The sequence below is a fragment of the Diaphorina citri genome, unplaced genomic scaffold, assembly GCF_000475195.1.
Source record: "Diaphorina citri unplaced genomic scaffold, Diaci psyllid genome assembly version 1.1 scaffold118, whole genome shotgun sequence".
NCBI classification, from domain to species: domain Eukaryota; kingdom Metazoa; phylum Arthropoda; class Insecta; order Hemiptera; family Psyllidae; genus Diaphorina; species Diaphorina citri.
The window spans coordinates 93107-109339 of record NW_007377555.1 but is presented as its reverse complement, the minus strand read 5'-3'; the positions used below and the strand labels follow the sequence as shown (position 1 = coordinate 109339).

Below are 16233 nucleotides of genomic sequence, written 5' to 3'. Positions count from 1 at the left end.
TACCTTTGTCTTCCTATTCGCTGGAGTAAATTATTTTTTTCCGTAAATTATTGTAAAATATTTTCATAATATAATTATTATTGTCTTTTTCAAATTGGGTCACGGAGGATGTTCTTCACATTTGAGACGGCCGTGTTTTACTGGCGGCTTTCATGTACCTAAATCGGTGTTGTACAATTGTTCTCTTTTGAAATTATTTCCGTTGGAACATTGTCATAATTATTCCGTGTCTATCAGGGTATCAGGTCAGATTGGTGATAACTTTAGGTGTCATGCTAATTCTAGTCAGCAAGGGTGATTCGAACCAACAATCCAATAATAGTAGTAGCCTACTGCTGGAGTAAAGGGACTTTTCAGTCCTATGCGAGCAGTATAAATAAGCACTATTATTATTATTCAACTGTCGACTATGACATGCCGAGGTAGGTACCTAATCTGGATAAACCCAATTGAATCCCTCCCATTTCTTAACGGGGGATGTGTAGGTACATAATCCAATTAAGTAAATTGAAATTCTGCCTGTGAAACAGGAATGGATATAGGTACATTTGAGTTCTCTCAGAAAGACACATATTCCATGACAAAGGACCCCTGAGGGGAGTATCTACTTTTACTTTAATAGGAGGGAATTTTTTTATAAAACTTCAGGGAATGAGGGATTTCGACCGAGATGGGATTTTCCGAATTGGGTAGAAAGAGAAAGAGGCAGGGAAAGGATGAGAAGGTTTCGTCGGCGGGGGATTTTCGGCTGGATAAAGGCTGAGAGGGGGACGGCGGGGGTATGTTGACTTAATTTCAGCATACAAGTGTCTGTGCCGGTGGCGTTGGCTGTGGTGGAACAGATAATATGTCAAAGTGTCAAGTTCGCCAAATACGTGGGATACAATTCATACAATACTAATACTACCTACCTATGTGGAAACAAATACAATTCTAAGGGATATATCCGACTTGTATTCCGTATTGTTTGTCTATTGTAGGAATAGATATCTTCACTGACAACCCACTCCGGCAAGTGGAAATGCGGTTAATTTATAGATTTATACAGGTTGTCTGATAGAATCCGTGTTCTTGGAAGTAGTTCAAAGGACTGTAAAACCACTGGCGTACATCCCGGGCATTTGGGGGCCCCGCAGGGATGTTTAGGGGCCCCCTGTCTTTAAATGTGGAGCATCCACTAACATAAAACAGTCATCCTATCCCGCTACTGATGCAGGAGGAGTTGACAGAAATTTCCACTCTATTTCATTCTACAGTCACCCATATTCTCATAGATACATCTACGTCTGATAACTAGTGATCACGTAAGTAAAACCTCAAAAGTCATCGCATACAAACGTGATGTGTGGGCGGGAAATGGAGTCTCTCTCCATTTCAGTTTCCAATTTAAAACTTTCAATATGTCAGGAACACTGGAGGGCAAAAACGGGAGAAAAAGGGAGAGAAATAGAGGGAAACAAGCTGGGCCCGTCCCTCCGGGAATTTTTCAGCCCGTACAGTTTATTCGATTGTGGTTAAAGAAAATCAGTACCTATGTACCTACCTAATTTGTTTAATATTCAGTTTATTATTATTGATTTGATTTTTGATTTTACTTTCATGTAATGATTTAAAATCAACTCTAGAGCCCGTTCTCCCTTTTCTCCTTTTGATGTTTCTTAATAACTACAATATAATGTTTAAGTCACCCATCCATTTATTGGCCTTGCTCGGCGTAGCTTAACATAGGTGACGCTAAAACCGGTCCTAAAATAACGACTGAAGTGTTATCTAAAACTTTCTCGCTTTGTGTTCATAGGTCGTCGCGACAAATTTCGAGATCAGAGCTCATTTGTGTGAGAAAATGTGAAAAAAATCCCCCAAGGTTTTTTGGCTTTATGGTTTTCTGGATTTCTGGACAAAAATTTTGCACCACCACTTTCGTGTTCCTGGTAAAAAGACCTTTAATTTGATATATAGGTCGACCAGGTTTGGATAAGTCCTTCTATGGGGACAGACCGACTGGCAGATAGACGACACCGAAGCGAATACAATAGCCCGTCCACTATACCTTTTTTCATTACTATCGTACTAATAAAGGAAGGACGGGCTAAAAAGCGAAGGATAAGTGAGAATGAGGGAATAGAGAGAACAAGAAAAGGGAAAAAAGGAGAGGGGGGGAAAGAATATAAAACGTTTTAGTCGAACAAAGTGTTTCATGACCTGATTTCGTTTAGAACGGGCTGAGAGAGCTGCTTACTAGTATATTTGTATCCCTGTTTCCATTAGGCTTTTATTGCCACGTACATTATTAGGTTGGTCATATGGATTTCTCTAACCCTTTTTTCATTGGATTCAATTCAGAAGAGTTAAAACGGTCATTGTTTCAAGAGTATATCAAGGGAAACCTGGAAATACCAAATACCAATGTAAACTTCCCTCTGTTTTTCTATTCCATTATCAATAAATACTACTTCTTTCCCTTATCAATCAACGTCTCTTTATCAGACCCGTTATATTATCAATCAAGTTTTTATCGAATCCGTTCCATCATAACCTCAACCCTTTTCCGTTCGAAACGCGATCTTTGCTGTATGAAAAACCACAACCCCGTCAATTTTAATTGTTCAGATTTACACCGTATTAACATTGTAATCTGATGTGAATAATTTTCCCAATCATAAATTTTCCATATTGGTGAGATGCATGAATGAATAATTCCTTAATAGTCATAGGTATTGAATAACTAAATAATTATAAGACCATGTGTTTAGCTATCTAGGTTTTTGAGGTATAGGCTTTAATTCTATGCTGCCCCTGCAGTCTAAACCACCTAACAATTAGGTTATCTTGAAGCAAAGGCTAAAACTGAACGAGCCAATTTGAATGTTCCCGGGCAAAGGTAAAAATCCGTACTTAAAGGAACCTTTTGAAACGGCCGGAATGTAGAAAAAGTCGATTCAGACTTCAATTTCGTAAAGGGCTGAGCCTTTCAGGGCTTACTATGTGTGAAGGCTTTGAAATATTCCGATTTTGAAATTATATCTACTTAAAGGTGTTCATCTGAGTTCTCGAACGAAATTCATAGACAGAAAACGCAAGGTCTTTGATGCCTAGCTCTTGGCTTTGGGGTGCAGGCAGTCTCTTATTTTCGCGTTACTTCTGATTAAAATTGAGGAAGTAAAATGAAGGTGACGAGCAATGTGATGTTCACTCAGCTCCGAGTCCTGTTTTTTGATCAATCAACTTGCAGCACCTACTTGTAATGTTTGACAAGAACTCACCGAGTTTTTGTACTCGGGGAAATTGAGTTTTTCTCCTCAATACATCAGCTGTCTCACTACACCACTTCTCTTCGTTGTGTTTTATCTATTTGTTCTTCGTGTTTTTCATTTCAATTTTCTCGCTTGTTTCCGAAGGTTCAAGAGGTCCCCAGCTGCCAGCTGGTAAAGAGGTGCCAGGCTGGATTGAGATCGATATTTTTACCTTCCTTCTTTTGGCTTGCTTTGGGATTGTTTTTTTCGTGATCGCTAGCTCACTGGAGTAATAATATTCTGCTAGTCAGTAGTAATGGAGAAGACGTATACTAACTTCGTATGCTTCGGTCATAAAGTCTGAATTCCTTGGTCATCAGGATTGAAATCAACTTGAGGAATCAGAAATCAGGATATACTACCTATACTGCAGTGCTAAGCCTACCTTCCCTTATAAACATAACTTGGTCCACTGCTACAGAGCTAATATATCATTGAGTTCGAAATAGATGATAGGAGCATCAGTCCAAAGTTTGGACACCAAACATGCTGAAATTTTTGATAATTTGCTGAAATTATGTATGTATGATAGAATATTTTTGCCAATTTGCTGAATTATGCTAGAAATGTCTTCTCTCACTGAACACAACACCAGCCAAGTGTGAGTGTATGGCACAATCTGGGTTTCTAGGTTAAGAGTTAAAAGCCTTTAAAAAAAAAAAAAAAAAAAAAAAAAAAAAATGGTTTTATAGATGGCCGTGATGGCGGGCATCATCGTATTCACTATTAGATGGTGGGCATTTGAAATGTTTTTCCAAGTAGTCGAAAGCGAAAGTCGAAATCTCCCATTTTAAGTCATTCATGAAAGCCGCTACGTTACTCTCCACAAGGTCAACCACACAACTTTTAACACTGAGCTCACATTCAGATGAGCTTCTTTTATCTTCGTGATACGAACACAAAAGGTCAAAGTTCGTACAGCAAGAAGTACAAAAGTTGAGAAAGCGCTTAATTGGATTCTCTGCTCTAACACCTCGATATTTTTTCACTATCCTCCTCACAGAGGAGGGGGGGGAGGGGGGGAGAGAGAAGATCGTGTTGTCTCTTCTCCTCCTTCGCAGATGAGGGGGCAGAGGAAAGGGGAAGGATTAGTGATACCGTATTAACATTGTAATCTGATGTGAATAATTTTCCCAATCATAAATTTTCCATATTGGTGAGATGCATGAATGAATAATTCCTTAGTAGTCATAGGTATTGAATAACTAAATAATTATAAGACCATGTGTTTAGCTATCTAGGTTTTTGAGGTATAGGCTTTAAGTGTTTTTCTCGATTCTACTCCCAATCGGCAATAGTCAAATAGTCACATTAGATTATCTGGAAGACAAGTACCTACCAAACCGCAGATCACAAATACCGAACATTTTTCCCATCATCAGCAGTCTACAAAGGTCTTGCAATCTCATACTTACATCCTAATAGAAACATCACCTACTTTTGTTCTTATACATATTAAAAGTGAAACGAAAGTGAAAAAATGCGTCACATTTTGACAATCACGGAACACAGAACTGGCCGGATAATGTAGGATGCATTCGACACATGAGTACCAAAATGAATAGAATCGACATTAATAGTCACAACAGATACATAAATAGAAATGTCTCGTAAATTTCATCGCTGATGAGATGTTTCCTATATTTCCTCACTAGCGGACTAGCCTACATTGACTGGCTGGATCGGCTGGATCCCAGTAGTGGCTTAATGGCCTTGCTTCTTGCACAAAGCACGTGTTGTTCATTCATAGAGTAGATGCACTACATATGTGACTAGGATCTTCTATGTTTCCCCCAGGCTGCAATATGTCTGAATCCGTTGTGCCGAGATGATGTCTACCAGAGGAGAACATGAGATTCCTACCTGTGTGGCCGAGTGCTTAACTGACTCTCAACCTGAATTTCTAATCTTGGTTCGCAAATTTCTACTCGTACAAATCGTCATATTCTAAATAGCAAAATCACTGTATTCTGTAAGTAGCTGACCAGCTAATCGTTAGTCAGCGGTACTAGCACTTTGAAAGCACCAGTTTCCCATGGATCACTGAAATTAAGTAATGTTGCACGTGGTTGCTATCCGGATGGGTGACCATGGGCAATAATATAAGGAGACGGCTAGCTTGTGGATAAATCAACTGTCACTGAAAACCTTAGAGGTTATACAGTGGCTCTTATTATTGCGTTACTAAATTTCCTTGATATAGTTTGTTGGAATTTGGAATGCTACATTTTAAAGTGTCGAGCTTCCTGATAGAGTTCCGGAACCCAGTCGATTGGGCTTCCCTGGCACCCTAAGGTTTTTCAAAGTGTATCTCCGGCACTGAGTGTGATCCTGATGAATGCCACTGTTAAGCTAGCATCCAGTCTGAATCCTGCATCTACGATACGGGAGGTCAAACCTCGAGTTTATATTTTGATTCCACAAATAATAATTTATGAAGCGTGCGGTAAACATGGAATAATTTATGCTATTTATGGTACGGTACGGTTTTGTTTGTGTGTTTTTGTGGAATTAAACAGAACTCTCACCTCCCACTTAGCGCTGAAGGTAACATTTCTGAATTCTTGATCGAGAGAACTGTAACAACGGAGGACTAAAACCTTTCTGTAAACGTGTGTAAGCCAGCCTAGTTAGCTTAGTTTCAGGAATTTTCCTCTTCTGAAGCTTGCTTCCCTTCTTTTTCCTATGGTTTCATTCTCCCCCTCTTTTCATCCATCCATGCCTCTCTCTCACTCCTTCTTCTTTTCATTTCTATCCTCCATCGTATTCTTCTACTTCTCTCTTCCCTTCTAAGCTTAGTTTCAGGAATTTTCCTCTTCTGAAGCTTGCTTCCCTTCTTTTTCCTATGGTTTCATTCTCCCCCTCTTTTCATCCATCCATACCTCTCTCACTCCTTCTTCTTTTCATTTCTATCCTCCATCGTATTCTTCTACTTCTCTCTTCCCTTCTACGCTCCCCTTTCAAAATTATCCCTTCTCCTATCCTACCACTTCTCTCTTTTCCCCTCTAGCTTCCCCTTTCAGTATTCTCTCTCCCCTTTTTCCGCCTGTTCTGAGTGTGGGTGCAGTCGACATCGATCGACAAGGTCGACTATAGTGGATACAGCTTTAGATAGTTTACCCACCTACTATTAACTGACATGTACTTTTGTCCTGATCTGTAAATAGGTAACATGTCACACCGACCACACACATGGATTACGAATCCACAATTCTCTCTCCCCTTTTTCCGCCTGTTCTGAGTGTGGGTGTCCTCTTGTAGAGTGTGTAGGCGAGTCTCCCCTCCTTCTCCTTTTCCCTTCTTTGTCCACCCTTCTCCTTTTCCCTTCCTTGTCCACCCCTCTCATCGTCCCTTCTTTGTACCTACACGTTTCCTCTGTCTCTCTCTCGTCTTCATCTCTTTTATCTCTTCCTCCAGGGGTAAAGAGACAGAGGAAGGCAAATGAAAAATACAGAGATGAGAAAGAGAGAGAAAAAAAGAGAAAGAGACAGAGGAGAACGGATAAAGAGTGGAAAGAAAAGAGGAAAGGCAAGAGAGAGAGAGAGAGGGAGAGAGAGAGGGGGGGAGCGAGAGAAAGAGAGAGGAAAAAGAAAATAGAGAAGGAAGGAGAAAGTAGACAGAGTTAATTGAATACAGTACATTTCATCCTACAATAGTGTGGATTTCTCTAACCCTTTTTTCATTGGATTCAATTCAGAAGAGTTAAAACGGTCATTGTTTCAAGAGTATATCAAGGGAAACCTGGATACCCTGACCTAGATATTCACCGAAAAAAAGCAAAAAATAGAAGTTTCTTCCCTAGATTTCTCAAGCAGATAAGTCTGACAGTCTCCGTTTACTTTTCTCTGCCGGTCCACCAAGTTTCCCTCCTATGAAACAAAAGATAATCGCTTCCACCATATTTGGAAATTTTAGATTGCTTCACTCTGTTTTGTTTATAAACAATCGCGCAGAAAAGCAGATTAAGGCCCGGGCTAGTGATGTCCGGGGATCCTAAATAAACAATTGTTTAAATAAACGAGATATTTGAGTTCTAAAGCACCGTTCACACTATGGTAACTTGGTTGATCGACATCTGAAACCCACAGTCAAGTCGGTAAGTTTGTAAGATCAAAGGGTTTTGGTGGAATTGAAGCTTGTATGCATAGCGCGTAGTCGCCTGAAAAACCAAACCTATGAAGATGATAAAGACTTTTCATATAGGTTTGGTTTTCAGGCTACAACGTGCTACTAATAATAGCGCGACTACACTTTCAATGTGCGACGGGCCCAAGTATGGACGTGTTACAGGTGATGTCAACCGGATCACCTACACAAAGTGTGGACACCAAAACTTGGAACCCTGACAACTTTTTTTTTCGTTCAGCAAAATTTTGTTTTTGCGAATGAATGTAAAAAGGGGAGGGACATAAAGGAGGGAGTTAGAGAGGTTGCTTGGAAGAGAGCAACACAGAGGTATTACAAGAAGGAGAAAAGGGATGGAATATAAAATCACAGGAGTCCATATAGGACAGAGAAATATCGAAAAGACGTCTAGTTAAAACAGTTTAAACAGAGATAAATCTCTATAAAGAGTCAGCCTAGTTAGCTTGGACGGTAGCGCGTCTGTCTTGAAAGCGCTGAGTCGCCGGTTCGATTCCTGCTCGAGGCTGAATTTATCCTGAACAGCTAAGGTTTATTTTCGGAACGGCTATAGCTTTCTCCTATCCTGTCTTCCTTCTCTCTTCGCTTTCGGGACGATAAGACCTTAGCAGTTACAGTGCCCTCTATCAAACCTCTTTGAAAAAAAAAAAAACTAAATAAAACGTTTGATGCAATCGCACGATATTGTGCTGTTAGAAATACGCATCTGCGTCAGATTAGCTACGACTTATAATCTTACTTATCTTACGTCATTAACGTCACACAAAATCTATGTCTATGTACCTCATTCATTGTATGCAAAATTCGAAGCCAACGTAGTTGTTTATACTTAGTGTCTACTGCGCTTCATTTGATCGCACGATGTCACCTGACGACTTTCTGATCTTGTGTGACCATACGGTCAGCCACTCACTATCAGGTAGACCTGACAGGTACACAATGAGTGGCTAGCCTTATACGTAATGGAACAGCAATAGTAGTCTCCTTTTGATAAATAATAAAACCCTACATACTAGCCTTACGTAATGGAACAGCAACAGTAGTCTCCTTTTGATAAATAATGAAACCCTACATAAAGCTGAAAACGTGTAGTAGTTCCTAGTAATTAAGTACTGAACACTGCTAAGGGTTGCACGAAGGGAATCCAATCCCGTTATCCCGAGATTGGACCGATTTTCAGCTATTTCGGGATCCAGGGATTCAATCGTTCAATCATTTCGGTAGGTATTTCGGGATTGAGCATCTGAGACATCAATCAAGATGTAAATATATTTGATTTTTATTGTGTGAAACGGTTGTACGTTAAAGCAAGACAATACTAGCAAAGAAAAACTTATTTGCACCCAAGTAGAAACTTACTTCGAACTTACTAACAGATGCTCAGCCACGATGACTAATCAAATGGCGTAGTCTACAATCAGTCCTTATAAGTAGTGTTTCCCTTATGAAGAGATATCTATTGTGAATGAGCATATGAGTCTTTATCTTTATCTAAAGCACGATAGTACTTCCAAAGACCACATGAGGCCATAATATTGCTCTGTACCGTACGGGTACCTAGAGCCTATTATAGTGTTGACCTGATAAGGCTAGGGTATCTCGAATAAAGTCAGCATTCAAAACATTTTACTGAGTTGGTGCAAAGTCACCCGGGCAGGTGCAAAGTCACCTCAGATGACGGTACTGCCATTTTGGATTTTGGAAAAATATTGGCTGAGGGTAAAGATTTCTTAACAGCATTGGAAAAGCTATTCATGGTAACAAAGTAAAGGTTTACAAAAAACAAGGGTTAAAGTTAGGAAATGGCGTAGTCTACAATCAGTCCTTATAAGTAGTGTTTCCCTTATGAAGAGATATCTATTGTGAATGAGCATATGAGTCTTTATCTAAAGCACGATAGTACTTCCAAAGACCACATGAGGCCATAATATTGCTCTGTACCGTACGGGTAGACGGGTACCTAGAGCCTATTATAGTGTTGACCTGATAAGGCTAGGGTACCTCGAATAAATTGAGCGGGGTGTGTTCATGAAAAAGAAAAACAGCACGCTCTAACGGACCTCAGGAAACAATGAAACCGTGTATGGCCGAAAACTTGACGCCCACAAAACTAAACTAGACATTTAGATTGTTAAGCAAAGCTGTGTCCACACATCGTCGACCGACCGTTAATCGATGGTCGATCAACGAGGTGAAGAGGTGAATCTATATTGTCGAGGCAGTGTACGGTTTCAGTCGACATCGATCGACAAGGTCGACTATAGTGGATACAGCTTTAGATAGTTTACCCACCTACTATTAACTGACATGTACTTTTGTCAACTGATCTGTAAATAGGTAACATGTCACACCGACCACACACATAGATTACGAATCCACAAAATTCGTCACAAATTTTTCAACCAAGAAGCAAACATCGGGGATATGTTATCTCATTTATCCCAACCACGCTCCTGTCAGACGGTGCTGTACCTACCTACACCAAGGTCTCCCCCATTTCCCTACCATCTCCCTCTGCCCTCACACAAATCGATACATGAATGAAGAAAAAACAACATCGTACGTAAACATAGCATTATCATTGTTTCTTAGGGCACCTGTACGACATCGGTGTTCCATTACGAGTATACTCTCCGTCTATCTGATAGCAGATATGTACAACTACAACTTGGGTCTGGCTGGGGGAGCAGACCTGTGTCTTGCTGCAGGCCTATACATAGGGATCAGAGCAGCCAAAACCTAACCAGCCTGGCTAGCTGGAGGTTACAGAGGGTATATCATGCTTCAAAGGAAGAGCACATCATACGGGCCAAGTAGAAGAGTAGAAAGAAAAGGTAGAGAGGAGGGATAGATAGAGGGGGAGAGAGAGAGAGAGAGAGAGAGAGAGAGAGAGAGAGAGAGAGAGAGAGGTAAAGGACAGGAAGGGAGGGGGGGCGCAGACAGTACGTATATATACTCGTATAGGCACCTTTGGATGCTTTATGCCTCTAAAATAAAAAAATAAATAAATATACTCACTTATTGTAACAGAAAGTGCATTATTGAAAGTGCAGAAAGTGCATTAATTAAGTAAAAATGCATTCTTGTTTTTTATTTACCCTTGATTAACTGAAAGTATTGTACTAACTTGATTGACTGAAAGTTTCATCAATACTTACTAAGCTTTGCCGGACCCTAGAATGAAGGGACCTCTATATTTTACTCATTTATGTAGATTGAATATTCACTAGAAACATGAGTCTATTTTTCTCTCTTTTCCGATTAAATAGTTCACTATTTTCATTCCTGTGCCACATTGATTTCCGTCCCCTCCCCCTAACTGAGAAGCCGGTAAATTCCTCTTTCCCTTACTCTCTCTAACTCTTGGTACTCCCTCTCTCTCGCTCTCTCTCTCCCAGCTCTCTCATATTTATTTATTCCGCCTACCAGATTTTTCTCCTGCTATTAAACTCATTTCTTTCTTCCTCTATTTTTTTCCATTTACGTTTCTCTCCCACGATTTTTTTTTTTCTTTTTTTTTTTCCTTTTTTTTTTTTCCTTTTCGTTTCTCCCCCCCGATTTTTTTTTTTTTTTTTTTTTTTGAATTCTTACGAGGCTATTTCTGTTTTCTTTTCAAAAGTCAATCTCCGCCTTTTTTTTACTACTTCCTTCCACAATCGTACCTTTGAGCTTTTTCATTTCGCTGAATGAAAGTTACATTTTTGGTCCTCCGGGCCGGGTTGTCCAAAATATTTCGGTAAACGTCATTTTTGTTTAAGTCTAAAGAAAAAAAATTAAATATAATATGTATGTACCTACTAATACGCGGGCGGTACATACTATGTATGTACCGCCCGCGGGCCTGTTTTCCTGCGCCCGCGAAGGTTTGACGGGGTTCCATGTGAAACAAAAATCTTCTCTTCTCTCTCCATCCCCTACACTATGAAAAATTGATGCACCTGCCAGCTTTCGGGCCCTGAACAGATTGCGCCCGTGCATTGGAAAAGTTGCCGACCCCTGATCTAGAAAGTTCCTTTCAGTTCCGAAATTCATTATCACCATCACAATCAAAAAAGTCTGGTGTAATGTGTGAAATTGTCTCTTCCCTCTATTTGCTCCGTTTTTCCTCTCTCCCTCCCCATCAGTGACAAAGGATCAAAAACTTATCCTCAGTACAGTTTGACAGCCCTGGTGGGTGCTGGAATTGCTGGATGGTGAAATAATGGGAAAGTATCCCATGTCTTTCTAATGATGATCAGATGATATCATTGATACCTAGGGACATCTGATATAATTTGGACTATGAAGTAAATATCTCTGTCTCTCAGGTCTCCCTATCTCTCCTTTTCCTATCTCTTCCCCTCCCTCCCTCTCTCTCTCTCTTCCTCTTTCTCTCTCTTCTCCTCTATCCCTTCCTCTCCTCCTTCATCCTTCTCTCTCTCCCCCTCCCTTTCCTTCTCCTCTCTCTTTCCATTCCTCCCCCTATCTCTTTTCTCTCATTCTCTCTCCTCCTTCCATATTATTTCTCCATTTCCTTTCCTTTACTTTGACTCGTTTTTCCTAATAAAAAGACAATTCTGTCAAAGTGTCAATTTACTTTGCCCTGTCAATTTATTTCAATTTGACGTCCGCCGCACCACCATCGCTTTCCACAGTGCGGATGGGGCAAATACAAATGTACCTATCCCATAGTAACTTAACTGTGACGATTAAACTGGGTGACGGTAAAAATATCTAAAATCGAAATCATAATACCTAGAGAAAAGACAAATCATGGGGTTTTTTGAGAGTTGCGAGGTTTGATAGAAAGAGGGACGATGTCGTGCGATTGCACCAAACACAAATAGGCACATATTGAGATTTTTTTTCCAAGGGGTTTGATAGAGGGATCTACCTATACTATAACTGCTAGGGTCTTATCGTCCCAAAAGCGAAGAGAGAAGAAAGACAGGATAGGAGAAAGCCAGCCGAGAACGGACCTTATGATAAAATCCGCCCCGGCATGAATCGAACCGCGACCTAGCGCTTAAATCATAGTTTTATTGAAGAGTTCTATTCAAGAAGAACCTTAAAGACGAGACTTGCCTGGTATACAGGAGGACGTAGGTTCGACCCCAGAACAAGTGCCTAAACAACCTACCTCGGTGGTCTCCCCCCCCCTTGTCCTCCCCTCCTCAACCGCCCTAACATATTGTTAAATTGTGAATGGATAGAAGGAGGGAAAGAGGGGGTGGGAGATTAATGGGTGGAGAAGACAGAGTCTACAAAGTGGGGCGATTGTACAAAAGTGGGAAGTACAAATCAAGTAGAAAGTAGGTATGCGGAGATTGGGAGCATGGAAGTAAGTATATAAAAGGGGACACTTTGATTGCAGAGTTTTAAAATCAATTTTAAAAGTTCCTGTAAAACAAGCGGAAACCCCCAAGAGAGTTTACTTAGCAATAACCTTGAAAATGGCATGAAAAAGGCAATACTTACGCTGATTTCGATTCGAAACGTCCTGGTTTTTTGTCGGTACAAAATGCCAAACCGGGAGAAAAAAGACCAAAAAATACCAAATCGGCCGGGACAGCCTCTCAAACCGGAACCGTCCCAGTCAAACCGGGACGTTTGGCAAGCCTAGTTAAACCCCTATGAAAGAAAGAAATACGTATAACGCGCAACAGCCCCACTTCATTCATGAAACTCTCTGCCTCATAAAACTTGGAACCCTGACAACTTTTTTTTTCGTTCAGCAAAATTTTGTTTTTGCGAATGAATGTAAAAAGGGGAGGGACATAAAGGAGAGAGTTAGAGAGGTTGCTTGGAAGAGAGCAACACAGAGGTATTACAAGAAGGAGAGAAAAGGGATGGAATATAAAATCACAGGGGTCCATATAGGACAGAGAAATACCGAAAAGACGTCTAGTTAAAACAGTTTGAAGTTTAAACAGAGATTAATCTCTATAAAGAGTCAGCCTAGTCAGCTTGGAGGGTAGCGCGTCTGTCTTGAAAGCGCTAGGTCGCCGGTTCGATTCCTGCTCGGGGCTGAATTTATCCTGAACAGCTAAGGTTTATTCTCGGAACGGCTATAGCTTTCTCCTATCCTGTCTTCCTTCTCTCTTCGCTTTCGGGACGATAAGACCTTAGCAGTTACTGTGCCCTCTATCAAAACTTTAAAAAAAAAAAAAAAAAAAAAATGAATAAAATGATTGATGCAATCGCACGATATTGTGCTGTTAGAAATACGCATCTGCGTCAGATTAGCTACAACATATAATCTTACTTATCTTACGTCATTAGCGTCACACAAAATCTATGTCTATGTACCTAATTCATTGTATGCAAAATTCGAAGCCAACGTAGTTGTTTATACTTGTGTCTACTGCGCTTCATTTGATCGCACGATGTCACCTGACGACTTTCTGATCTTGTGTGACCATACGGCCAGCCACTCACCATCAGGTAGACCTGAGAGGCACACCTGATCAGGTGTACCTGTCAGGTCTACCTGACAATGAGTGGCTAGCCTTACGTAATGGAACAGCAACAGTAGTCTCCTTTTGATAAATAATGAAACCCTACATAAAGCTGAAAACGTGTAGTAGTTCCTAGTAATTAAGTACTGAACACTGCTAAGGGTTGCACGAAGGGAATCCAATCCCGTTATCCCGAGATTGGACCGATTTTCAGCTATTTCGGGATCCAGGGATTCAATCGTTCAATCATTTCGGTAGGTATTTCGGGATTGAGCATCTGAGACATCAATCAAGATGTAAATAAATATATTTGATTTTCATTGTGTGAAACGGTTGTACGTTAAATAGGGTTATTTGAGGGTGTGTTTTGAATTTACAATCAGAAGGAAGTAATTCTGTCAAAATTACATGAACACTTCTGATTAAGTACTTAAGTAGGTACTTAAAATATAGGTGGATGAAGTCATTGAACAGTCCCTGAGCAAGAGATCCAAGCATTAAACTGGCAACTGGGAAGCTATGGTTCAAGTTCTGGTAAGCAGTTTGTAGTTCAAGTTTAGATCTGATTTTAATGTGAACTTTTGTAAAATATTGGTCAAACACTGAACCATACCTACTTGAACATTGGTAGGTACATATAATAATAAATATCTACGAGTATACAACAATGCATACATGAGTAGGTACCTATGTAAGTGTACCTACTTAGGTTGGCAATGGTAAGGTACCTCCAACTTATTTGTTTTGTTTTCATTTCATCTCTTTCCAAGTTTCTTAGGTAGCTAGGTACATACTTAACTCCTCATTCCTCCTCCTCCTCCTCCTCCTCCTCCTCCTCCTTACTTTCTCTCTCTCTATCCTTCTTGCTACCTACACACTGTATTTCCCATCTTCTTCCTTCTCCATGAGGTGGGTACTTACTACTTACAAAAGTGAATGTTTTTTCTTACTAGGTAAGAAAGTCAGAAAATTTACATTCCCCCGACAATAGTCCCAATATCTACCTACACAATAAAATAAAAAAAATGAAGACAATGGGGGGGATTGTATAAATTATTATGTAGGAAGTGACGGATGAAAATGGATGCAATGTTTTTCAATTATAAAAATAGAATGAAATAACAACACAAGTCAGTGAAATACATGCTGTGGCATAATAAGTGGGTGTCAATGTTTACTTCCAAGTCGTGCAGTAAAGATGAATGTTTCTAATATTTCACAAGCAGAGATGAAAATATCTGCCTACCTTTTTTCACAAAAATTTCATGATAGGCAATATTGCAAACTGGGGAATTGAAAATTGATTACCTACCTACTTTCTCACCTACTACCTACCCCTAGTTATTTCAGTCAAGACATAGGAATCTAGAATCAACAGTGTGACATACTGTGACATGTTCAAAGTTTAAAATTTTAAATGAATTCTTACTTCTTACAGATGATGTGATGTCCATTGATGATTAAATAAAGATTTTATTCAATTATTCATCTTTTGATGGATTTGGTTTGTTTTAATCAGTTTGAGTGTCAAGAGCTAAAACAAAAAATTAAGTATTTGGTTGGAAGAGCTCTATGCTCCTTAAAAAGAAGAAGAATATGTATTTGAGTAGAAATCCTACAGTCAGGTTAGAGTAAGTAGGTACTTGACAATCCAAATGCAAAAACATAGTACCTACTCAAAACATGTTCTTCTTTGGTTTTAGCTTTTGACTCATAGTTTCATATTATATCTAGATTTTAGATGTTACTTGATCCTCTGGTTCAACCATTGGACTGTTTAAGAGCAAGAATGAGATAAATTTTTTCACTTACGCATTTCCAAAGTTGTTCCTCCAGAAGTCTGCAGCATCACTTTTTGTAATTCTAAATTGATCACCAGCAAATACACCATTTGGAAAAATGGCTTTAAGCTCACTAAGCATATGACTAAATACAAGACTGAGCTTGGTCAGGTTTCTCCGATAGTGGGAGCTCTCATCGTACATCTTCTCTTTCCCTTCTTTGAATAACTTGATTGCTTGTTTACACTTACGCATTAAATTAACAATAAAAACATTAAAAAACTCATTATTATGTAGGACAATCATTTTATCTTCATATTTTGTATAGATTAGTTTCAATCTTTGATATGTATCGGGAAGAATATCTAACAAGAAGGGAGGTGAATTTTTCAAATTCATTTTTGGGTGTTGACATAGTTTGACAACTTTATCCATAAGTTTCCAAGTCTTGTCTAAAGTTCTTTTATCAGTTGCTAACTTTGGTGGTGCCATAGCATCTGCAAAGGCTTGAATTTTAGAAAATATTGAACCAATATGCACAGTGGATCTGTTCCTATTGTTATAGTTAGTGGTGCCATA

General features: G+C 39.6%; 1 protein-coding gene across 1 annotated transcript in view; it reads right to left on the bottom strand.

The window, feature by feature from the left end:
* Nucleotides 1–16233, bottom strand: part of LOC103524754 (E3 ubiquitin-protein ligase CBL-B) — a 58973-nt gene that overhangs the window by 42265 nt on the left and 475 nt on the right. Inside the window, exon 2 of the mRNA XM_026820053.1 lies at nucleotides 15686–16151. Coding sequence (XP_026675854.1) covers nucleotides 15686–16151 — 466 coding nt within the window. The remainder of the gene's footprint in view (nucleotides 1–15685; nucleotides 16152–16233) is intronic.